Source organism: Ochotona curzoniae, unplaced genomic scaffold (genome assembly GCF_017591425.1).
Source record: "Ochotona curzoniae isolate NIBS_2020 unplaced genomic scaffold, NIBS_Ocur_1.0 contig_3819, whole genome shotgun sequence".
NCBI lineage: Eukaryota > Metazoa > Chordata > Mammalia > Lagomorpha > Ochotonidae > Ochotona > Ochotona curzoniae.
Window position 1 is genome coordinate 58,559,513 of NW_024466004.1, and position 26,226 is coordinate 58,585,738.

Below are 26,226 nucleotides of genomic sequence, written 5' to 3' on the forward strand. Positions count from 1 at the left end.
TTACTAAAATCTTATTTATTTGAAAAGTGGGGGTGGGGTGGGGAGAGAAAGAGTGAGCAATTTTATTCTTCCCCCTCTGCTGGTTCATTTCCCAAATGCCTGCACCAGTGGGCCTGGGCAGTCTGAAGCCAGAAGCCAGGAGCTCAGTCCAAGTCTCCCATTTGGGTAGAAGGGACCCCAGCACTTGCACCCCCTTGCTGTCTCTAAGGGAGCACATTGGCAAGCAGCTGGAATCAAGAGCCACGCTAGTGCTTACAGTCAGGCACTCCAGCATGGGGTGCAGGCATCCCAAACGGTGTTATTTACTGCTATGTCAAGTGTCTGCCTTCAAATATGCACTTACAAATATATGTGTATACACACAGATCCTAAATACCTGTCCAACATGCGTACTCTGACCCATTAAATTACACCTGGATGATTAAGAACTCTGGAAGCTTCCCCTAAAGACCATGCTGTATCGAAGATCAGACAGGACCAGAGGAAAGGGAAAGAATGATAATTAAATAATTCTTCCATGAACCTACTTAGAAAAGTATTACTCAATTACAGGGCTAAGACCTAAAAAGGGAAAAATAACTGGTTGTATAAATTAGACAACACTGGGGTTCTAGAAAGTGATAATAAAAATATTTAAAATAAAAATGGATTATCTGAAAAAAAAAGGAAAAAGCAAAGTTCAACTAGTTGAAATATATATATATATATCTTTAGCATGAATATCAAATCAGTAGATTAGGAGAAAAATGTGAACACAGAAAATTTTTAATTACAAAATGCCAGTGACATATCCAACTGAGACTATGACACTGACTTACAATAATTTTTCCCCCTAAAGATGTATTTATTTGAAAGACACAGTTACAGAGAAAGAGAGGAAAAGAGGGAGAGAGAGAGAGAGGAATAAATCCATCCGCTGGTTCACTCCCCACACAGCCACAATGACCAGCAGTGTGCCAGGCTGAAGCCAGGAACTAGGAGCTTCCTTTGGGTCTCCCATAGCGGCAGCAGGGGCACAAACACTTGGGCCATCTTCCACTGCTTCCCCTGGCAATTATAGGGGGTGGATGGGGAGGGGAGCAGCCAGGATCAAACCAGCACGCAGCGGGGATGCTGGCATCATAGAAGCTATGCCATAGCCCTGGTCCTCAACCTACAACTATTAACTACATTATTTATTCTCCTTACTCTTCCTATAGAAATCCTTCCTTAAAAAGTCTGTTGTTTTGTGATACAGCATTTTTGTGAACTTTACTGCACTGCTAAATATTTCTGTTTCCTAAAGGCAAGCACATGACCACGGTCATAACACGCTTACTCCACCTTTCCCTCCTTAATTGTGCCAGGAGATTCCTGTTCATTCTACTGGCACTGACTTTTCTTTATTTGTTACAGGCGTTCTCTGTTGTTTTTATCCACTCATTAGCACAACTCTGTACTGTTGAGAAGCTGGCAAATGACAAGGGGCTAAGTGCATATTCAGTTATTATTGACCTCAAAATATCTGTGAAGAGCAGGGTGAAAGAGACAGACTGAATCCTGGCAATCAGACTTCAACATGCAAAGCAGTAGCGTACTTCCTCTCTGGCAGAGCTCTACTCTAGAACTTCCACTACTAGCCCAAGTTCCTTCACCCACAAATTCTGGTATGGTTACAATATTTATGGTTTTTCTTCTTTTGTTGTTTATTTGAAAGGCAGAGAAAGAGACACAGATCTTTAATCTATTGGTTTACTCTCCAAATGATCTCAAAAGCCAGGTTGAGGCCAAGGAGCCAAGAATTTTATTCAAACTCCCCAAAACGGGTGCAAGGGCCCAAACATTGGGCATAATAATGACTGCCTTCCTAGGTACATTAGCAGGAAGCTGAACAGCTGATGTTCAAATGGGTATTCCTGTATAGGATACTGGCATTCTAAGTGGCAGGTATTGCATTGCACAACAACACCAACCTCATGTTTATGCATTTTAAAATAAGCATTTCTTGCTTTGGTTTGAATGGTTCCTCCAAAGTTCATGTTTTGGATGTTGGAAACTTAATGGACGTGAGGGTGGAATTTCTGGGTAATGATCAGGTCCTAAGGACCATCTCCTCATCAATAGACTGTCATTACTGAGGGAATAGGTCAGTTACTGTGGGCATGAATTCCTAAGAGGTTGAATTTGGCTGTTTCCCTCTTGCAAGTATACTCTCTCGCCCTTCTGCTTTTGTAGTGGAACGATGCAGGAAGGCTTTTGCTAGATGTTGTCTTACAGCCTTGGGTTTCTCAGCACTACTATAACAAGTTATGGCAGCACAAAATGCACTGAGATTTTTCTCCAAAAGACAGGTAAGCAAGAAATTACGAGTAATGAATTCTGTATTAGCAATAAAATATCCACTTTCTTCTATTAGGTCATAAAGATCACTGTTTTTCAAACTGAGTTATCAAACTCAAGAATCAAAAAAAGAGCATCTTTATATATTAAATAAAAAATATACAAGGACGGGCCCGGAGCGGTGGCGCAAGTGGTTAAAGGTCCTCGCCTAGCACGCCCGGGATCCCATATGGGCGCCGGTTCTAATCCCGGCAGCCCCGCTTCCCTTCCAGCTCCCTGCCTGTGGCCTGGGACAGCAGTCGAGGACGGCCCAAAAAGCTTTGGGAACCTGCACCCGCGTGGGAGACCCAGAAGAGGCTCCTGGCTTCGGATCGGCATAGTATCGGCCCGTTGCGCTCACTTGGGGAGTGAATCATCGGACGGAAGATCTTTCTCTCTGTCTCTCCTCTCTCTGTATATCCGCCTTTCCAATGAAAAAATAATAAAAATAAATCTAAAAAAAAAAAAAAAAATATACAAGGACTAGATACAAACTTATTGCCTACAGCGTTTGTAGTACAACTACCAAACCACAAAACTTGCCCAGTATAAACAAAATAATTTTACCAAAAAATTAAGAAGTCTGTTTTCTTTTTCTTTTTTAGGCTGAGCTATTTATTTTTATTTATTTTTTTGACAAAATCTTTACATAGTTAATTAGGGCACAAAGGTTTAAGGGCTACAGGAAAGTGGGTAAGACTATTATTTCCACATTTTTTTTCTGTATCTGGGGTAAAGGCGGAGGTAAAGGCAGAAGCCCCACCCAGAAGTCTGTTTTCTCATCTGTCATTACAAATAGTGTCCTGCTGCGCTCAATGTGAATATGCCACTGTTTTCCCTTCATGCGCTTTTGGGGGTCACTTTACCTCTCGTAAGCTACTTTATCCATGCTTTGCTTTTCTTCTATTGAAATACTGCAAACATACTATTGCACAACCACTCCTGGCTTTCATATGACATGAAATGATTAACAACATAGTAAATTTCCTTTGTTATTTTCTCAATCACTAATAAATTATATTCTCAAACTGTGTATTTATGTCAAACATGTTAAAAATTGCTTTTAGGGTTTTCTAAGATGGCGGCGTAGAGTGCAGACGTGTTTGGTGGAATGGAGAGTCTTTAGGCAAGGAGAGGTACAATAAGTAGATTTCAGGGAAAAAATAGGGCTCAGGCAGTAAGCAGGGGGCACCTGGAACTCCCCTGGACACAGGGAAGCTGCGGAAACGAGACAGCAGTGTTGTAGTGGACCGAAGAACCCACCAGCAGTTGGCGAGTAGCAACTCAGATCCCAGTGATCCAGGCTCTAGTGATCCATTTCCAGCGCCAGCCAAACATCCAGCAGCGGCCTCCACACAGCTCTTGTGACCGCCAGGTGAGAGCCTGGGTCCGCGTGGGGAATAGGAAAGTTAATATAGTCTGGGCGCTGACAATCAAGCTGAGTGACTGGAACCAGCAATAGGCGGAGGGAGCAGGGGACTCAGGGCGCCATCTTGTGCGGAGAGACAGAACGGGGAGTTGACAGAGCCGCACAGCAGCTCCTTTCTGACTGTTTACCCGGGACTGATCTACGTGGGGAGGGAAACGCCAGCTTCGCTCCCTGCAGGGTTGGTGTGGTCCCTGGAGCTGACGGCGGACAGCCCCCCCACCTCCCGACCTTTGCTGGTGCCCCTACGGGCGCCATCTTGGACACTGTGGCAAGTGCTCCAACCACTGATAAGCTGCAAGAGGAGGAGTGGTAATCTGCGCATGTGCTAATTCGGCAGCTCTCAGATAACAGTGTCACGGGACCAGACAGTGTTACACTGAAGGGAGAACAGCTGAGTCACCCAAGTACTGACCTGGGGACAAAAATACCACCATCTTAGAGCACTGCACAGCTGCAGAGAAAACAGCCCATACAAGGCACGCCACCAACTCCACCCAAAATACCCCCAGGAGGTACTCTGACTTATCGGCCAGCAGCGGGCGACAAGCTCAGTGCTGCCTACAAAATCAGTACCACAGACAAAGCAATTGTCAGGACAGCTGTGTTTCCCACATCCGGGGCACTGATTGAACATAAAAATCAACTTATAGACCTGTAGGTAATATACCATAGAGATGATTTCGTCAAACAGAGCGGCAACTACAAAAGGTAAAAGACAAGACAAAAGTACTGTGAATGTTACTGAAGACTCTCCAACAAAAGAGCAAAAGCTCCGCCCACTCTCAGAGTTAACTGAGGAAGACATTGAGAAAATGGGGGACAAAGAACTCAGAAAACTCGTTGCAAAGCTGATGGTCTACAATGAGAAGTACAAACAAGAGTTCAAAGAAGAAATAGCAGTAATACATCAAATTAAGGCTGATATATCAGAAATTAAAAACACAGTAGAGCAAATTAAAAATACAGTGGAGAGTCTCAACAACAGAATGAATGAAGCAGAAGAAAGAATATCAGAATTAGAAGATATTTCCTGTCACCATGAAGCAACAAGCAAAAAGCTGGAAGCAGAGCTAGGTCAAGCTAAAAAAAGTATCCAAGAATTAAAAGATATGATTAAAAGGTCCAACATAAGAGTTATGGGAGTTCCAGAGGGTGCAGAAAGAGAAGTTGGCATTAGAGGAGTATTCAGTGAAATAATAAAGGAAAACTTCCCTAATCTGAGCAAAGAATTGGAAAATTATATACAGGAGGGATACAGAACTCCAAACAGAGTTGACCAAAACCGAACTTCACCGCGACACATGATAATCAAGTTCTCTTCAGTTGAACAAAAAGAAAAAATCCTTAAATGGGCACGGGAAAAAAATCAAGTGTCCTATAGGGGAGCTCCAATCAAACTCACAGCTGACCTTTCAGAGGAAACACTACAGGCCAGAAGAGAATGGAGTGACGTATTCCAGATCCTAAAAAAGAAAAATTTTCAGCCCAGAATAACTTACCCTGCAAAGCTCTCCTTTGTCTTTGAAAATGAAATAAAATTCTTCCACAGTAAAGAAAAATTTCAAGATTTTGCCTCATCTAAACCTGCCTTACAAATGATATTCAAGGATCTTCCCATGAAAGAAAAAAGAAATAACAACCACCAGCAACAAAGGCAAATGTGGAGAACATCCCACTAAAAGGCTAACAAACGACTCAATTATAGAACAACACATCGCCATAATGACAGGACCAAACTGCCCCTTATCCATAATAACTCTGAATGTAAACGGCTTAAACTCATCAGTCAAACGCCATAGATTGGAGGACTGGATCAAAAAACAAAACCCTACTATCTGCTGCTTACAGGAGACACATCTCACCTACAAAGATCAGAAAAAATTGAAAGTGAAAGGATGGAAAAAGATATTCCAAGCAAATGGTAAGGAAAGACGAGCAGGTGTAGCCATTCTTATATCAGATGACATAGACTTTGACGTAAAGAGCGTCAAAAGAGATGAAGAAGGATACCACATAATGATCAAAGGATGCCTTCAGCAAGAAGAGATCAGCATACTAAATGTTTACGCTCCAAATGCCAAAGCATCTAGCTACATGAAACAAATATTAACGGACTTAAAGGGAGAAATAAACTCCAATACGATCATAGTGGGAGACCTGAATACCCCATTAACACAAATGGACAGATCAAAAAGCCAGAAACTCAGCAAAGAAACAATAGAACTCACCCAAACTCTAGAGCAAATGGATTTAGTTGACATCTATCGAACCTTTCATCCTACAGACAGAGAATACACATTTTTTTCATCAGTGCATGGAACTTTCTCCAGAATTGATCATGTTATAGGCCATAAAATAAGCCTCAGCAAATTTAAAAAAGTTGAAATCATACCATGCATCTTCTCAGACCACCAAGGAGTGAAGCTTGAGACCAAGCAGTCAAAACACCAAGGAAGAATTACAAACATGTGGAGACTGAATAATATGTTACTAAATGAGCAATGGGTTAGAGAGGAAATCAGAGGAGAAATTAAAAAATTGCTTGAAACAAATGAAGGCATCGACACAACTTATCAAAACTTATGGGACACAATCAAGGCAGTGCTGAGGGGAAAGTTCATTTCAATCAGTGCTTATGTCAAGAAACTAGAAAAGCACCAAGTAAATCAGCTAACCTTACAACTGAAAGAACTAGAAACTCAACAACAAAGGAGTCCCAAGATTAGTAGGAAAAACGAAATTGTCAAAATACGGGAGGAAATAAACCAAATAGAGACCAAGAGAACTATACATAAGATCAATCAATCAAAAAGCTGGTTCTTTGAGAAAATCAACAAAATAGACTCTCCACTAGCTCAACTAATCAAAAAAAGGAGGGAGAAAATATGCATCAATAGTATCAGAGATGAGAAAGGAGATATAACAACAGATACCTCAGAAATACAAAGAATCATCAGGACCTATTACAAGCAACTATATGCAAACAAATCAGAAAACCTAGAGGAGATGGATAGATTCTTGAACACATACAATCCAGCAAAATTGAATCAAGAAGCAATTAACAATCTAAACAGCCCAATAACATGCACTGAGATTGAATCAGTAATTAAAGCCCTCCCAACCAAGAAAAGTCCTGGACCAGATGGCTTCACAGCTGAATTCTACCAAACATTTCAAGAGGAACTTACCCCAATCTTACACAAGCTTTTTCAAGCAATAGAAAAAGAGGCAATCCTCCCAAGCTCTTTCTATGAAGCTAATATCACCTTAATACCAAAGCCAGAGAGAGAAACAACAGAAAAAGAGAACTACAGACCAATATCCTTGATGAACATAGATGCAAAGATCCTTAATAAAATACTAGCCAATAGGATCCAACAACACATCAGGCAGATCATTCACCCGGACCAGGTGGGATTCATCCCAGGCATGCAGGGATGGTTCAACATTCGCAAAACAATAAATGTGATACACCACATCAATAAATTGAAAAATAAAAACCATATGATCCTCTCTATAGATGCAGAGAAGGCATTTGATAAAATCCAACACCACTTCATGTTAAAAACCCTAAGCAAGATAGGCATAGAAGGAACATTCTACAACATAATCGAAGCAATTTACGAAAAACCCAATGCCAGCATCATACTAAATGGGGAAAGATTGGAAGCTTTTCCGCTAAATTCTGGAACTAGACAGGGATGTCCACTGTCACCGCTACTCTTCAATATAGTTTTGGAAGTCCTAGCCAGAGCTATTAGGCAAGACAAAGCAATTAAAGGTATAGAAATTGGAAATGAAGAATTGAAATTATCACTATTCGCAGATGACATGATTCTCTACATAGGGGAGCCAAAAGACTCAGTCAAGAGACTATTGGAACTCATAAGAGACTTTGGCAGAGTGGCAGGATACAAAATTAATGAACACAAATCGATGGCGCTAGTGTACGCAAATAATTCCACGGCTGAGCAGGAAATTGTAAGTACTGTCCCCTTTAAAATAGAGGAGAGGAATCTTAAATACCTAGGAATTAAGCTAACTAAAGATGTGAAAGACCTCTATGATGAAAACTATAAATCATTTAAGAAGGAAATAGAAGCAGACCTTGAAAAATGGAGAACATTACCATGTTCTTGGATTGGCAGGATCAACATTATCAAAATGACCATATTACCAAAAGCAATATACAGATTCAATGCAATCCCAATCAAAATCCCAACAACATTCTTCTCGGAAATAGAAAAGATGATACAAAAGTTCATTTGGAATCACAAAAGACCACGAATAGCTAAAGCTATCCTGAAAAATAGAAATCAAACTGGAGGACTCACAATTCCAGACCTCAAGACATACTACAGAGCAGTGGTTATCAAAACAGTCTGGTACTGGTACAGGAACAGAGAAGAAGATCAGTGGAACAGAATAGAAACGCCAGAAGGAAATCCACACATGTATACTCACCTAATCTTTGACAAGAAAACGGAAAACAATCCAGGTAAAATACCTGGTTTATTCAACAAATGCTGTTGGGACAACTGGATAGCAGCTTGCAGAATAAAGAAGCAAGACCCACACCTGTCGCATTATACAAAAATCAGCTCTAACTGGCTCAAGGACCTAAATTTACACGCAGAAACCATCAAACTATTAAAGGAAAATATAGGAAACACACTCCAAGATATTGGAACAGGGAAAGACTTCTTAGAAAAGACACCCAAAGCAAAGGCAATTAAATCCAAAATGAACAAATGGGACTACATCAAACTAAAAAGCTTCTGTACAGCAAAGGAAACAATTAATAAAGTGAAGAAGCAACCAACAGAATGGGAGAAAATTTTTGCATACTACACAAGTGATAGGGGACTAATATCCAAGATCTACAAAGAGCTTCAGAAACCCAGGGACAGCAAAAACAACAACCCTGTAACAAAATGGGCAAAAGAAATGAACAGACATTTCTCAGAAGAACAGGTTCAAATGGCTAACAGGCATATGAAAAGATGCTCAGGCTCCCTAGCCATCAGAGAGATACAAATGAAAACCACGTTGAGGTACCACCTAACTCCAGTGAGGCTGGCCTACACCCAGAACTCGAATAACAACACCTGCTGGCGTGGATGTGGGGAGAAAGGTACCCTCCTTCACTGCTGGTGGGAGTGTAGGCTAGTACAACCACTATGGAAATTAGTATGGAGAGTGCTGGGAAAATTGCAAATAAACCTGCCATATGACCCAGCTATCCCGCTCCTAGGAATATACCCAAAAGGAGTGAAATCTGCCTGTGAGAAGGGGATCTGTAATTCTATATTTATAGCAGCACAATCTACAATAGCAAAGACGTGGAAGCAAACCAGATGTGCGTCCAAGGAAGAGTGGTTAAAGAAACTGTGGTATATCTACTCCATGGAATATTATGCAGCTATTAAGAAAAACAAAATTATTCTATTTACAACCAGGTGGTCCCAACTAGAAACCATTATGCTGAGTGAAATGAGTCAATCACAAAAGAACAAATACCATATATTCTCTCTCATATAAGGAAGCCAACATGGAAAGGGTAACTCCAACAGTCCAATCTATGCTGGTTTTTTGATGTTTTTACTTCAGTTTGGTTGTTTCCAAATAATCTTTATTCTCTAGTAGAATTCATCATGTGCTTATGAAGTATATGATGGCACCATTTTTCCCGAGAGACTTCTGTGTTTCCTTTTTGTCATGCATGTGTTGGCTATTCAGTGGTGTTACTTTTTTTCAGGGTGATATACTTTGTTGTCGATGTTGTTAGTGTTGTTGTTGATGTGGTTGTTATAAATTGATGTCAATCTGAAACAGTAATATTATTTCAACCCCAAACAACCTGTATCTCATGCAATAAGATATTGTGAAGTAATCAAGGAATCAATAATCGATATGAGTAGACTGCTTCTGATCTACATCAAAGAATTGTAAAATTGTAAGGCTCTAAACAAGATGGAAGAATCCACCATGGGGGGGGGGGAGCGGGTTTTGGGGAGGGGAGGGGGGAATCCCAGTGCCTGTAAAACTGTGTCTCATGATGCAATGTAATAAAAAAATAAATAAACTCAAAAAAAAAAAAAATTGCTTTTATTCTATGAAGTAACTTTTGATTGTCACTGATCATTGTCAAAGAAAGCTTTTGCTTTATATCTATTGGCACAAGTGTAAATATGTAATGAGTTTTGTTTTTGATAGTTGGATGTGTCAATATAAAACATCAGATTTATATCAATATATTAAAAGGAATTATTTGGTATCAAAGTTGTTGTAAATGCTGTTGTAGAAATGGCACTGAATCTCATGCTAACATTAGGATGCAGAAACAGGTATATGCCATTTCCTTATTGTTTTTTTTATATATTTATATATTTTGATTGGAAAAGCAGATTTACAGAGAGAAGAGATAAAGACCTGTCTGCTGGGAACAGAAGAACAATAAACTCCCTTCGGGACTAGGGAGAGGAGCTTTCTCTGGTCCTTCCTGAGTTCCAACTTTGGATCCCCACCCTCTCCTACAATGACCATCAGGGTCGCCCTGGAACACCCCCCCCCAACAAAACAAAAAAATAACAATAATAAAATTAGAATAGACAGAGAACAACAAGGAAAGCTTAGAACCAGACAGGAAAAGGTCAGCGGGGACTCACATATACCTTACTAGGCAGGACACGAAAATAAGTTACTCCTCACTGGGGTATCGAAGACTTCTCTGCACACCCCTCCTAAAACTGTTCTGTGCCTCAACTGGTGACATGTGCCTTGTTAAAGTTATAAGCCAGTTTGGACTATCCTGCCAAAATCTGCCAAGTTCAGGAAAAATTATGCTTCAATACAAGAAACTGCTAAATACTAAAATGAAAATAGACACGAGACAGCTGAATAGTATCCTATAGCCATTTTAAGGTGGATAGAAGTTGGTTGTATATAAACTAAAATTGAAATGTTAATGAAGTAGTCACAGAAAATACAAGTTCTTAACCACATCCTAACATATCAGTTACTCAATGCCATGTCAATTAACTCCATAATGCAGTAAACTGTTGTTGATGTTATGTTATGGCTTTTAATTGGTCAGAACGATATTCTGCCAGCTCTGCTTTTAGACTAGAGATGGTATCTCCAAGAAACTGTTGAATTGATCTGGACAATAAGATGCTGGATGCTATGCATGGTACATGCTTGCAATGAAAGAAACATGACTGGATTTGAACTGTAATGCTGCATTAAGGTGGAGTAATCTACCATGGGGGGAGGGGTTGGGGAGGAGATGGGGGAACCTCAGAGCCTATGAAACTATATCATAAAATGAAAGGAAACAAAAAAAAAAAAAAAAAAGGATCTGTCTGCTGGTTCACTCCTCAAGTGGCCGCAATAGCCAAAGCTGAGCTGATCCTAAGCCAGAAGCCAGGAGCTTCTTCTAGGTCTCCTATGTGGGTGCTGGGTCCCAAGGCTTTAAGCCATCCTTGAATGTTTTACCAGGCCACAACCCAGGGAGCTGGGTGGGAAGCAGAGCAGCCAAGACACGAATTGGTGCCCATATGGCATGCAAGGTGAGGATTTTAGTCGCTATGCTAGTGCACTGGGCCCCATTTTCTTAATTTTTGAAAGGCAGAATTAGAGAGACAGAGCAAGAAATGTTTCATCTGCTGGTTCACTCTCAAAATGGCCCCAAAAACTAGGGTCCAGGCTGAAGCCAGGGGCCTTAGAGCTTCCTCTGGGTCTCCGCCACATTGGTGCAGAGACTCAAGCATATGGGCCATATTCTGCTACTTTCCCAGGCTCATTAGTCTTAACTAATAGTTAAGACTAATAGTTGGGATCGTACAATCAGAAGTGGAGTGAATTTGAGGGCTGCTGGGGTTCACCCTACCATCCATCACCCTACTTATCTCACGACTAGCTCAGATCCACTCCTAACTCCTAACTATTAGTTAAGACTAATAGTTAGTTGGGATCGTACAATCAGAAGTGGAGCAGCTGGGATTCAAATTGGTGCCGATATGGAATTCTGGAGCTGCAGGAGCTGGCACCTAATATTACTATAATTGTGAATATGCAGTTTCTGGGCTTATATGCTATTTTCTAAAATTATCAATGAGATACACAGAGTTTTCATAGAGAAAACCTATGGATATAAAAGTGTACACACACACATACACACAATGTATGTAAATGTAAAAAAGTATACATGTAAACATTTATTTATAGCACCAGTTTGAGTAAATTAAGCCCTTTAGTCCAAATTTTCAAAATAAAATGAAAAGTGTTCATGAACAGGCATTCATTAACTGTTGCTTTAGTGTTAACTTAAAAAACTCCAGTTTTGTGTTGCTTACCTCAATGCATGGCATTCTCCCAGAAAAGTTAGCTGATGTATAGCCATATGTGACATTTGCTATGAGCTTCAGTCCTAGCTGACGCGCATTCAGCATCCGGGACAGGGCTCTGTCTTGTTTGTAAGCCTTCATTGACTGTTTCACCATAAGTCTAGTCTTCAAAATTTCTTCAAGCATTCTTGGTAGCACACCCTTTCTTACTGAAGGCTATCAGAAAGGAAAAAAAGAACGTTTGGTACCCCTCAAACATTATAGATTTATATAATTAAGAAAGAAGCACAATGCATAATAATGGCCAACTATTATGAATTGAAATATGCTAACATCAAAATGGCCACAGGACTAGGTTAAAACGAAATTATCACTTTTTATTTCTCTTGAAGAGCATTCTCCTAAAAATCTAATGTAGTACTACTATGTGAGTTCAGAAACCTCCAGGAAGGAGGATGTCATTTGGGATCGTACAACAAGCTTGGAGGGAACTGTTCAAAACTTTGATCAAACCCCCATTTTTTCGAAGACATATGGGACTTGAATCACTCATAACCAACCTCAGTTTTAAAAGATCTCATCTAATGACCCCACACAGCAATCTGCATGGAACTCAATTTATCTACCTTGGAAGAATGATGAGCTGGGTTGACTCTGCTGACATTCAAACCTGTAGTTCCAAGGACTCTAGGTATTTCAAATCTGATGCTTAGACCACTAAGCCATCCCCTCCGGCCTATATTTATTAGCAATCTGGAAGAGGGGATGAATAATGAGGTGACAAAATTTGCTGATGCCAAAAAAAAATATATAAATCATTTGTATTAGTTAAGACTAGGGAGAATTTATGAGAACTCCAGCAGGAATGAAAACCACAAAATAGTATCAACTTTGATGATGATTCACAGACACGTGCAAGGTAATGCATGTCAGAGAGAATAATTAAAAACTTTTAAGCTTTACATATTTGATCAAAATATAAGTTTAAAAATGCTGTTAAAGGGATTTAATATAACCTGAGAGATAGGCAACAAGGAGATATTTACTCTAATTTGATTCATTTGGTGTACCTTTTGAAGCAGCCACAATGTTCTAAAGCAGTAATATAAAGATAACAGGAAATAAAAATGCAAAATTTATATAGTATGAAAATTGATAAAAAAAATCACTTTATTTACTAGTTTTATGGGGGTGGGGGGTGTGGCGAGAGAAGGAATATTGGAATATTTCTCTTGTTCACTGGATCCACTTCGCAAATGCCCACAATGGTCATGACTAGGCCAGGCTGAGCCAGGTGCTGGGAACTCACTCTGGGACTCTCACATGGATGGCAGCAAACCAGCCGCTTGAATGACCACCTGCTAATGCACATATCCTAGGGTGTACCTTAGTGGGAAGCTGGGATTCCAAGTGGAATCCGGTACTGAGATATGGGCTCTGTGTGTCTCAAGTAGCATTTTAACTGCTATACCAAAATTGGTATGTTTTTAAATGTGGAAAAGCATTTCATAATTTAAAGAAAAAGTCTATTTCCATGTCTCCAAATAGGTATCTGCTTACACAGGTCTCTGAAAATTTTCCAAAAATTAATATACCATAAACTCTGATGAAAAGCTTCTTCACATCTAAATAGATAATTTTAAGTTAGCATTCCCTCTTACTGCAGAGAATCATGCTACTTTTGTTAAATATCACAAGAGTGAATTTGAGGGCTGCTGGGGTTCACCCTACCATCCATCACCCTACTTATCTCACGACTAGCTCAGATCCACTCCTAAGGAAATAGAAAAGACAGGAATGGAAGTGGCATATGAGAGATCTCCTAGATCTCCCCCTTCATCCTTAGCCATTTATAAGGATTTCCTTGATCTCTTGAGGGAGGTTAAGAAAGGACAAAAGGGATCTTGTTATTTATCTTCTTAAAGATGCCATCAACAAACATACAGAGTGTATGAGTATCATTAATTCTCTAGTAGTCTTAATTTTAAATAACATAGAACGATAAGTAGAGTGTACATATTAAACTAATCAGAAATTTTTAGGTAATTTTTTAAATCTCAAATTGCTGTATCAGAAGGCAGAAGGTACACATACATGTACATGCATGTCTGTAAATATTTCATCAACAGAAATCTAGTAACTAAAAGGTTTTATGATAAATTTACACAAAAGGGGCCCTCTACCTGCCCCGTGCCCCCCTCCACAGTGATCCATTAGAAGATTCCTGTATCTTTGACTTTTGGGATTAAATCATCAGGAAAACTCATTTTTTCTGTTTTATACTTTAGGCCGATATTTAAACCACTGCTAGATTTCCAAAAGTTAAGGCACAGTTGATGTCTTTCATTTACAAGAGAGTATTACCTTGACAAAAGCTACGCCATTGGGTGACACTGTGATATCGTGCCTAATCTGATAAAGTAAATCTGGAGGTACTCTCAGAGAAGTACAGCCAAACTTGAACTCATCATACCTGTTAAGAAAGCAAACATTGAAACAGATACTTTCTCAAATCACAGAACAGAGATTTTAGGCAATTTAAGGAATCCTCAAACATTTAAACATGAATCCATGTGTGGTTGATAATATTTACCTGGAGCATCTGGCCTGAGGTGAAACGCTTTCCTATTACCAGCAAGCAGTTCTTTAGATAGTTCATAATTTACCTAAAACACTTTTTAAAGGCCCCTAGCTAAAATCTGGTAAATTCTACAATGAAATATCAAATTTCAACTCAATACACAATCACTTTGTACTGATTTCCTTAAAAAAAGTTAATAAAAAAGATTATAAACAATTCCTCAAAATTCTCTATAAAAAGGATTACCAATATAATTTCCACAAAGGCTTTGTATGAAGGAGTAAGTACACTACAAAAACTCTAACATTTGGTCTCAAATACATAAAAGTCACAGTAAAGGAAAACTATTTGTTACAGTTCAACATCAACATCTACCCTTTTTAGAATTTAAAATGCTATTTTCATTCAGCTTATATATTTACATGAATTTATAACAGTAATTTCACTTTAAGAGACCATGGGTAGCCACAGAGAGTGAAATAGAGTCAAGGTCTATCTACTCCGCAGTCATGCACCCATGACACCAAACTCATCATATAATGACCCATGTCAATTATTAAGACAATTACAACCACTACATTAGTTCTGGTATAATCCATTTAGTTTGCTTTGAAGGCTGTGTCAAGCAAAAAAAGTTTGTCTCAGTAACAAATAGAAAGCACAACAACATAATTATAAACAAGAAGAAATCTTACTTTCCTAAGTTCTCCACGTGACCAAGGCAGGTGGAAAAACAGTAGTTATATGCAATCACAATAGAAGGATATAATGACTGGAAATCCAAAACGAGGACAGAGTTGCTATAGAAACGGGATTCAGGTTCCATAATTAGGGGAAGACACTGTGGGGCTCTCATTTGAGATCTTTGTTGAACGCTAGGTGTCACAGGAATATAGTTCATTGGTTTAGCAATACGCAGCATCATTGATTCCACACGGTACTGTAGGAAGGGAGGGAGAGATGAGAAAAAATGCTGCTAAAATATAAACATATTGTCCATTTGCATATGATTTTTGCTCTTTAGGATAAGACTGAATGAACGGCTTCTTTACAATACCTTTATGCAATCTGTTACTTAGCCTTCAGGGCCTGGAAGGGAACACAGGCCAATTTTCTATGCCCATGCCAAATAATTTATGAAATATCAACTTTGGAAAGACATTTAATTAGATTTCTTTTTATTTTTAAATATAGCTATACTGTAATAAGTGGGTGTAGGACAGACTACTATAGACTTTGACAATCATTTGAAAAGTTGGTCTATAATCCTTAAGAAATTTATTTGGGAAAACTAGAGTTAAAGAGTTGTTAGGAAAGTTAAAATAGATAAATGTTATTCCAATTTGTTGTTTTGTCTTTTTTTTAAACATAAAGCACTTTAATTAGTACTTTTCAAGAAGGAAACAAGGATTCTATAAAGGAAGGATAACTTTTCTGACGGTTTATAAACTTCTAGGTTTTCCATGTGGGTGGCAGGAATCCAAGCACTTGAGCCATCTTCCTATGCTTTCTCAGGAGGCCATTAGGGAGCTGGATCCAAGGTGCAACAGCTGGGACTTAAACCAATGTCTACGTGGGATGCTGCTGCCAGTCAGCTCATAGTAACTGCTCTTAAGTACAGTTTGGGGTACTAGGAAGAGAGTACTTATGAGGATCAGCAGAGGCTCATGGAAATAGTCTCCAGTGGTTTTTAGATTACCTTTGTCTTTTAATATAAGTCCGATCAAAAATGTTTTAAACATGTCAAAGCATAAATAGATTATAAGCAATAAAACCAAATAAACAAACATGTAACGGGAAAACAAAAATAAAAAAATTTTTTGCAAGTTTACTATACCAGTAAATTGGGGAACATCATAAAGATAAAGCAATTAAAACAATTACATGAAAGCACTTTCAAGGTTAGGGAACCTGAGTGACTAAATGTAGTATTCCTGATGTCCAGCACAGAGTTTAACAAACTATCACTATGCAAATACATCTTTGTTGAATGGATGTGTGAAAATCATTTTTGCACAGTGTTTGTCAAAATCTCTCATTATTCTTCAGAAATTAGAAAGATGTGAATTAAATGCTCCTATGTCATTTTAAACACTGGAAAAAGAAAATATATGGGCCACCCACATCAATTTCTAAATCTCTTAATTTTCAAATCCAAATTAACTATTTAGAGTTGCAAGAAACCAAAGTTAGAAATATAAAAGAGGGAGATGTTCTATGTGCTTCCTCAGATTTTTTCTTAAAGATTTATGTTTTTATTGGAAAGGCTGATATACAGAGAGGAGACAATGAAAGAAAGATTTCTGTCTACTGATTCACTCTCCAAGTGACCACAATGGTTGGTGCTGAGCCAATCTGAAGCCAGAAGCCAGAAGCCAAGAGCTTCTTCTGGGTGCAGGGTCCCAAGGCTTTAGTCCTACCTCTACTGCCTTCCCAAGCCATAAGCATGGAGCTAGATGGGAAGCGGACCAGATGGGACATGAGCTGGCGCCCATATGGTATCCCAGCGCATACAAGGCGAGGACTTTAGTCACTAGGCTAATGCGCCAGGTCTCACTCCCTCAGTTTTAAAGGTGTCTTGAATCACAGTAACAATATTAAGTAAAGTATTATTCTCAAGGGCATGGAGATCCACTCTTTTAATAGGAAAGTTGTCAGTAGCCAGAAGGTTGGTATATAGAGAAAATAGAACAAAGTCTTTATAGTAAATTTTACCAGAAAAATAAAATTACTAGGTTTGATTATCCAGTTGATGATTAGTATCCAAGTTGAAAAAGTCTCAATCACTTCAAACATCTTAAAGATATATTACTCATGTAGAAATTCCAAGTGTGTAACAAACTTGATTTCTTACCTGTGAACCCCTTGTCAGTACATGTAAAAACTGAATGCCAAAAAGTCTAGCCATTTCACTGGTTTTCCCAATCACATCCAGCTGTTCTAACATTCGGAGATTTCCACGGACACGGCTAACATAATGATCAACCATTTTCCATCTACCAAAAGAGAACCCTTGCTATTAGCATTAGGAAAAAATTTGAAAACTTAAAACTAGTACTATTTTCTACTGAAAACCTACATATTAAAAGTGAGATCCCCAAGGAAGAGTCGTACGAAAGAGCTAAGCATTAGAAAGTGTCAGTATTTCAATGACATCAAATCCAGGAAAAGCATCAAAATTTACAACAGAATTTGAAAGGGATAGCTACTGTCACTATTTTATGTAATATAATAAATACTTTTGTTATAAAAAAAACTGTTGCTTAGATTTCATTGATAATATAATATTTATTGTATCCACAGGTTTGTAAAGAACATAAAGGCTTCAGAATTATCACTGTAACTATCAGGTACTGCCTTCTCACAGGAAAAAAACAACTATGCACTTGGTGACAGGTTAGAAAAATTGAAAAATTAATTTTTAATAAGAATGCATGGGACAAGGATACGTCAAATCCAAATTTTCTTTGCAAACTGAAATTTTGTTTAAAGCTAAAAAATGAACCTTTAACCAGTTTTGTTTGCATACATATTCAAGAAGTAGAAATAACCCAAATGTCCATCCACTGATGTTTGAATAAATGCTATGAAGTATGATTTGGTAATAAAAGAAAATACGGCTATATGCTGTAACTTAGGTTGTTCTAGACATCATTATGTTAAAGGAAGCAAGCCACAAAAGGAAGGAACCCAACAATTCAAGCCACCTTTGCTGCCTCTCTGGGTCTACATTACCAGGAAGCTGGGATTAGGAGCTGGAGCCTGCTATCTATCAATTTAAGGAAATCCAAGATGGGATGTGTGCATCTTACCCAGTGTTTTAATCACTGAGCCAAAAGTCTGCCCTAGGGCTGCTTTGTGAGGAAGCCAAACTCAGGAGCTGAACCCCAGTTCAGGGTGGAGATAATTTCCTAGGCATTTTGTATACCTTGTTAGTATCTAATCAGCTCACAGGTGGAATCTGTCAGAGGAGGCACCACAAGTCAGGAGTTGAAGGTTAGAACTACAGGTGGGATTCCCTGTGCATAACTGTCCCTGACTGTTGAAAACAAACAGGATAAAATCATACAAGGCTTGTAAGAGCAGCTTTTGGAGGGCTGAGTGTGTGCAGAACTGGTCAGACAGAGCTGGGCTTGGAGGCTTAGTAACACCAGAGTGGACAGACAGCGTAACTCCCTTGTTAGCAACTTCAGCATTGAGCCAGGTCTCAAGGGAAATCTCTGTTGCAGAGTAAGACCCATACTAAACAAAACTTGAAACTAATTTTTGAGTTGGAGTCCTGTAAAGCTGGAGGAGCTTAGGAGACACTTTGGGGCCAGTACAGTCCCTTTCTAACCATGGGTCTTGCAATAAGTAACAACAACAGCTCTACTGGAAAAGGGGCAAGAAATCTTCCTATCCTAGATTCCCACAAGGGAATGCTTTGGAGGGAGTAAGAGAAAAAGCCATCTATTCCTTGGATGGGTCAGGAAACCTGCTTGGCAGAGGTCAATTGTAACTGTGAGAAAAACAGTAGGAAGTCCAGTCTCTTGAGTCCAGAAGAACAGAAACTTCAAAAGACTGAGGCTGAATCAGGAGAACCGAGCAACTTCTTCTGCCACCATCACTATAAGCTTGGACAGATTGACAAACCACAGCAGTTAACTAATATTAAACCCGATGATAAAAAGAAAATGACTTATGTATACCATGACTATTCACTTCTTACCAGGAACAAAGGAGAAAAGGGAACAATTTTTAGAGGTAACACTCAATTCTAGGATGAGTGAAAATATCACTCAAAATTAGAGTGGAATAAAGACATTTCCAGGAAGTAAGAGCTAACAGAATTTATCACCAGTAGATTCATATTAGAAAAAGTCAAAGATCAACGCTTTTTTAGAGTGTTAATACATACTAACCACCCGACCCAGCAATTCCTCCCTTGGAAAAATAAAAATGCTTACACAGACACCTGCTAGAAATCTGCATTTTTATTTATAGTGGCCTCCTACCAGAAACATCACAAACTGTCCACAGACAGGCAAATAGATAAAACAGCTAATAACAATGAACAAATGACTGGCTTGTGCAAGATTAGTTGAATTTTAAGAAACATTATGCTGCATTTCTCCAAAGATGTCATACACAAAGAGGCTAGAATATTAATATGTCCATTTAGATGAAGTTCTAAAACTGGCAGAAAGTAATCTACAGTGATAGAAACCCAACTAGTACTTATTAAACAAGTGATGGGCAGGCTGAGTAGGAAAGTGTACAAGAGAATTTTCTAGGTATTAGGTAATGTTGCTTATCTTGATTGGGTAGTGATTACAAGGTGAATATTTTTTTAAAGTCAATGAACAACCTACTTTAAAATATGTGAACTTTACTGCATATAAATTATCTCAATATATTGGTTCTTAAAAAAGGATCTTCCCATCTTCAGAGTTATAAAACATTACCTGTACAGATCAGTCTTGTTATCAAACCAATCTGACAACATTCGAAAGGTAAACAGGGGGAAACGCTGATGAAGAATGTGAAAGCTGACGTTTTCAAAGGTGTAGTTAGTTAGGGCCACCTAAAAAAGAGTAAGATGCCATTATTATAATGCTTATAACTTATGTAGTAAATTTGGTTCTAAAAGATCCTGATATCCCTGTAGGCAGGTAGCAAAACTACTTATCAAAGTGGTTTGTGTTACAACTGATGCATAATTAATTCACAACTATGTATAGCCTACGACATAGAAATGTTCAGGATATACTAATACTTAACTGGAAAAAACAGACCTGGATGAGATTCAAGTTGATCATGCAATATTTATTTTATGATATCCCAGTTCTTGCTCTTTTGTCATTAAAAGGATTGATAAAAGCCAATTAATTTTTTGTTTTTTTCTATACTTACTTTCTGGTTCATCATTTAATGTTCACTAATAATATTTAATGAGTTATTTAGTTGCAGCAAAACATTTCTTTTCCTTGAACTCCTAGCCCAAGAACTGTGTGACCAGGATCCAATTCACAGCAATTACAGTCACTTAATTTTATATCAAAAGCAAAAGGTAGAAAATGACATCTTTAATATATAGATAAATGCTACATTAACAAAACAAAACAAAACAAAACACTGAAAAGGGATACCTGTGGCAAGATGATCTTAGCAATGTCCACAATATAAAAGGAGCCCTAACAATGGTGGGGATTTTCAATTCAAAGTGGAAATTAAAGAACCAGTTCCCTCTCGGAAGGCATGGCATTCTGAACAATAGTTCATATAGCATTTCAAATGTGCTTATTACATTATGATTTTGAAATAATTTTTTTCATGTGTACAGTCCAGGAGTACAATAGAGATCAAATGCTAAATTATCTCAGTGCAGTGCTTTATCTACCATAATTGTCAATCTCTAGAAATCCAGTTTTGTAGCTTACACCAAACTGTGTGAATATAATCAACAACTTACCCTTGGATAGATTATGAAAAGGTAGAAAAGCAACAAGAGGAGGAAAGATTGCAAAACCAATAATAACAGCATGAAAGCCAAATTGAAAGCAGTTAAATAGGACAGTTCTTTTAAAGATCAAGTTAGTGATGTGGCTAGTTGAGAATGCAGATACTAAGAGGACAAGGAGATAAAAATGGTTAGAGGTAAGATATAAGGAAGGGAGAACAGAGGGCTGACACATTAGATTCTAAAAGGAGAACCTAACACAAAAGGGACCAAAGCAAGACAAAACACAATTAGTTTATCCTTTGCAGTACCAATTCCAAAAATGAATGGCACTGTAGTCATTCAAATTTTAAAGAAAAAGACTATAATTACCCCCCAGATTTTATGTGTAGAAAACAAAACTTATGTGGGAAAACGTATCCTTTTAATTTTTCCCCCTAATGATTTTGTCTTTCATTCAAACCATAGTCAGTCACCCTCACGACCATGCAGTTAACTGTACCCCACCATAATCTCACACATCCCAAGCAATTCTTGGCCTGCCTCCACACTCCTGCCGGGGCCCTGGTCTCACTTTGTTCTTTATTTAAGATTTGTTCTTTTTTAAGATTTATTTTATTTTCATTATAAAGTCAGATATATAGAGAGGAGGAGAGACAGAGCCATCCTTGACTGCTTTTCCAGGCCACAAGCAGGGGGCTGGATGGGAAGTGGAGCCACCAGGACCAGAACTGGCGTCCATATGGGATTCCGGCGCGTCCAAGGAGAGGACCTCAGCTGCTAGGCCATGCCGCCGGGCCTAAGAATGAGAGTCAGAGTTCTACTGGCTTGCTCCTCAAGGTGTGCACTTGTAGGAGGGCAGTATGGGAGGCTGAGCCAGAAGCTGAAACCAGACACTGATATGGGACGTGGGTGTCTTATGTATGCTAAACACTATGCCAAATGTCTACTCGCTATAGTAGGTGTCTTAAAAATTTTTTTTATTTATTTTTATTGCAAAGTCAGATATATATAGAGAGGAGAGAAAGACAGAAGAAGATCATCCGCCTGATGATTCACTCCCCAAGTGTCCACAACAGCCGAAGCTGAGCAGATCTGAAGCCAGGGGCCAGGGGCTCTTCCAGGTCTCCCATGCAGGTTGAGAGTCCCAATGTTTTGGGCTGTCCTCTACTGCTTTCCCAGGTCACAAGCAGGGAGCTGGATGGGAAGTGGAGCTGCCAGAATTAGAACTGGTACCCATATGGGATCCCAGCACATTCAAGGTGAGGACTTTAGTTGCTAGGCCACAGCACTTTCTTACATTTCAATAAGATACACGAGGCAACTTTAAGAATATAGGTGTTATCTAGAAATCATGCTGTTGTGTTTTTCTATAAAATGAAAATGATACAGATTAATGGTATAGACTGTTGAAATCATTCTACTAAAAGTCCTTAGTTGGGCCCAGCGGTGTGGCCTAGCAGCTAAAGTCCTTGTCTTGAACACGCTGGGATTCCATATGATGATGGCTCCTGGCTTCTGGCTTCAGATCGGCACAGCACCAGTCATTGTGGTCACTTGGGGAGTGAATCGTTGAATGGAAGATCTTCCTCCTCTCTGTATATCCGCCTTTCCAGTAAAAATAAATAAATCTTTAAAAAAAATCCTTAGTTGGACCATCCATTTGAGGTTTATTTCCAAAGAAAGTTTTTAAATATCCTTAGTTTAGGATGTTCCTTCCCAAACCTATACTGAACTTTTCTTACTACCATAAACCAATAAAACCAATCTGAACTCATCTAGCTTACAAGTGTAAAAATGATGCAAGTGCAAAAGGATAAAATTATAGAATATTCATCACATACAACATACTTTATTATAGCTACAGACTTTTCTAGCTGCTGCTATTGTAGACACAAATATAAAAATTAAAATTCATCAATAACAATAAAGTCTAATAATTCTACAGTTTTGTATTTTAGGTAGTAGTACTTTGTAACTCTCAAGTATAGTAAAAATAATAAAAAAGCATAAGTGACATAGTAATTGGCACTAATACTCAACATTGATAAAAATCATTGTTCTAATTTCTGATTCCCAGTCAAGTTTTAGATAAATTCCCTCAAGAAGCCGTTGAACTTATCTGGACAATAAGATGCTGGACTCTGTGCTTGGTATATGCTTGCAATGAAGGAATCTCAACTGAACTTGAACTGTTGTCACACAACAAAGGGGAGGAATCCACCGTGGGGGGAGGGGTTGGAGAGGGGTGAGGGGAAACCCAGTACCTATAAAACTGTGTCACATAATACAATGTAATCAATAGAAAAAAAATAATTCCCTCACCTCATTTCTCATGATTCTCCAAAGATTTAGTGTAATTCGGCCAACAATATTTATCTCACTCATTGTATCTGATCCATACTCATCTCTTTCAGATGCAAATCTGTTCTCGACCTTGTCATCTATACAAATGAATAAAAATTGTGTTAGGGCTCATAGACAACAAATTTTCAAGATAATTATGCCAAAGAAAATGAGAATAATAAAAATTATGGGTAAAGATTAGATTTCAGAGTTCGGTCCTTGGGCTTGGGGGCAACTGACGCTCCCTGCAGTGTGGCGACTGTGGGGGGTGCCCCTGCCGGGTCGGACCCAATGCGGGGGACTCACGCCAAAGACACTGCCACAAGGCAGTGAACGAGTCCTCGGCCTCCCCCAGGACCCAAGAGAGCTCTTCCCTCAGGGTAAGTCCGCCATGAGGGAACTTGGGAACTGGGTGGAAATTCCTAGCTCCGCCCAGCTGCTAAGACCATGCGGCTGGGGGAGTTTGGGAGGAGTTCGGTCCTTGGGCTTGGGGGCAACTGACGCTCCCTGCAGTGTGGCGACTGTGGGGGGTGCCCCTGCCGGGTCGGACCCAATGCGGGGGACTCACGCCAAAGACACTGCCACAAGGCAGTGAACGAGTCCTCGGCCTCCCCCAGGACCCAAGAGAGCTCTTCCCTCAGGGTAAGTCCGCCATGAGGGAACTTGGGAACTGGGTGGAAATTCCTAGCTCCGCCCAGCTGCTAAGACCATGCGGCTGGGGGAGTTTGGGAGGAGTTCGGTCCTTGGGCTTGGGGGCAACTGACGCTCCCTGCAGTGTGGCGACTGTGGGGGGTGCCCCTGCCGGGTCGGACCCAATGCGGGGGACTCACGCCAAAGACACTGCCACAAGGCAGTGAACGAGTCCTCGGCCTCCCCCAGGACCCAAGAGAGCTCTTCCCTCAGGGTAAGTCCGCCATGAGGGAACTTGGGAACTGGGTGGAAATTCCTAGCTCCGCCCAGCTGCTAAGACCATGCGGCTGGGGGAGTTTGGGAGGAGTTCGGTCCTTGGGCTCGGGGGCAACTGACGCTCCCTGCAGTGTGGCGACTGTGGGGGGTGCCCCTGCCGGGTCGGACCCAATGCGGGGGACTCACGCCAAAGACACTGCCACAAGGCAGTGAACGAGTCCTCGGCCTCCCCCAGGGTGGCCAGTGCACCAAGTGGTGCCAGGCTTTGCCTGCTGGCCGCCCGGAGGGGCAAACTCTGGGGTTTTCAAGATATGTAATTGCTGCCTGGGGTCACTCAGGACTAAGACTAGTTTGAGTGTAGGTGCAAAGTGAATTTTCGGGTATTCTCAGTGACAGGGTCATGAAAGATTTAAGCAGGCAAGGGGACCAAGACCTAGTGGTTTGGGGGAAGTGTCCAGAAGATAATTTTAGTAAGACAGATGCAACAGCTCAGTTATGAATACAGAGATGGGATATTAGTATAGAACTTCACTGATCACCATATAGTAGCCCACACCGAAGCTATGGATGGGGGCCTCTTTGGCAGTGTTGGGTACCATTGCCCGACTGAGTGTTGGAGTTGTGGAGTGGTCACATTTGGCAGGATCAAGACACTCTCCAGCACACAAGAGAACTTGGGCTGGGGGTACACTCTGTAGGGTTGTGTGGGCCCAACCCTTTGGAATACAAGTCCCCCGGGTCAGTTCCCGAGCTGGGGTTGCAATGGTCTAAGTTAGGTGTGACCACGCCATCTGCCATCACTCATGGGTAAAGGAATCCACAACAGTCAGGGTAGGTCAAGGCAGCAGCACCCAAATGTGCATCTTTAAACAGGATGTGGGGTGGGCCGGGCTGCCACTGGAAGGGTGTAGAATGGGCAGGGCTGTACAAACCTTAACTCACAAGTAACAACAGAAATCAGGTTGGAGCACAGCTCATGCCAGGTAGGTCCTTGCACATACTGATCTGTGTGAGGCAGAGGCACTAAGCCACAGCATCCAAGGGGCCAGGACAAGTGAGGGGCTCTGCCAAGCGGAGACAGAACAACCACCGGCCTACACCTATGCTCTATGGCAGGGCAGAGGCCCGGTTGGGGAAATAACGGGACACCCTAGCTGGGTTGAGTTTCCCACCAAGGAGCGCATGGGCTGGAACTGAGGCTACATTCTGATCAGGATACGATCGTAATCTCACTTGGCACAATTGTGGACTGGGATGGGAAGCACCAAGCCAGGCCAAATTCCAACACCATCTGGTGCTCTGGAGGACCGGGGAGGGTTGTGTGACAGACTAGGTTAGGTCTCAGCCCTTACTGAACCATGTGTGAGCTGGGTAGGGGTATGGAAGAGCCATGGCTGGGTTGAAATATCCAACAACAAGAACCAGCTTGGTTCGGAGGCCAGGCAGGAAAAGCCACTGTTCCTCCTAGGATAGCAGGCGAACTGAGTAGTGCTGGCTCATGGACCCACTGGTATGCGCGAAAACTGGCATTGGGAGAGGTTCTGGTGGAGGAGCCTGGGCAACTTCTCTGGCAGGACACAGTCCCATGCAGGTAAGCGCAAGAAGCACAATAGGGAACAACCCAAAACAGGCAATGAAAATTATCCCACTGGCATACACATGGCATGGGTTGGGGGCAGACCAGCCTGAGTCTGTTCACATTACCTTCTGGTGAATCCGAGCACCAGAACAGAGTGTGGGTCAAGCCAGGTTCGGTTGCAACACATACCAGTACACAACAAGTAATGCCAAGGTGAGATGAGCCGTACCAGATGTGGCT

General features: G+C 40.4%; 1 protein-coding gene across 3 annotated transcripts in view; it reads right to left on the reverse strand.

Annotated features, from left to right (window-relative positions):
* Positions 1-26,226, reverse strand: part of REV3L (REV3 like, DNA directed polymerase zeta catalytic subunit) — a 164,082-nt gene that overhangs the window by 14,580 nt on the left and 123,276 nt on the right. For all 3 annotated transcript variants that reach the window (XM_040983897.1, XM_040983899.1, XM_040983898.1), the window contains 6 exons: positions 23,481-23,599; positions 20,161-20,279; positions 17,571-17,712; positions 15,412-15,656; positions 14,500-14,608; positions 12,145-12,351 (listed from right to left, as the gene is read on the reverse strand). In XM_040983897.1, the coding sequence (XP_040839831.1) occupies positions 12,145-12,351; positions 14,500-14,608; positions 15,412-15,656; positions 17,571-17,712; positions 20,161-20,279; positions 23,481-23,599 (941 nt within the window). The remainder of the gene's footprint in view (positions 1-12,144; positions 12,352-14,499; positions 14,609-15,411; positions 15,657-17,570; positions 17,713-20,160; positions 20,280-23,480; positions 23,600-26,226) is intronic.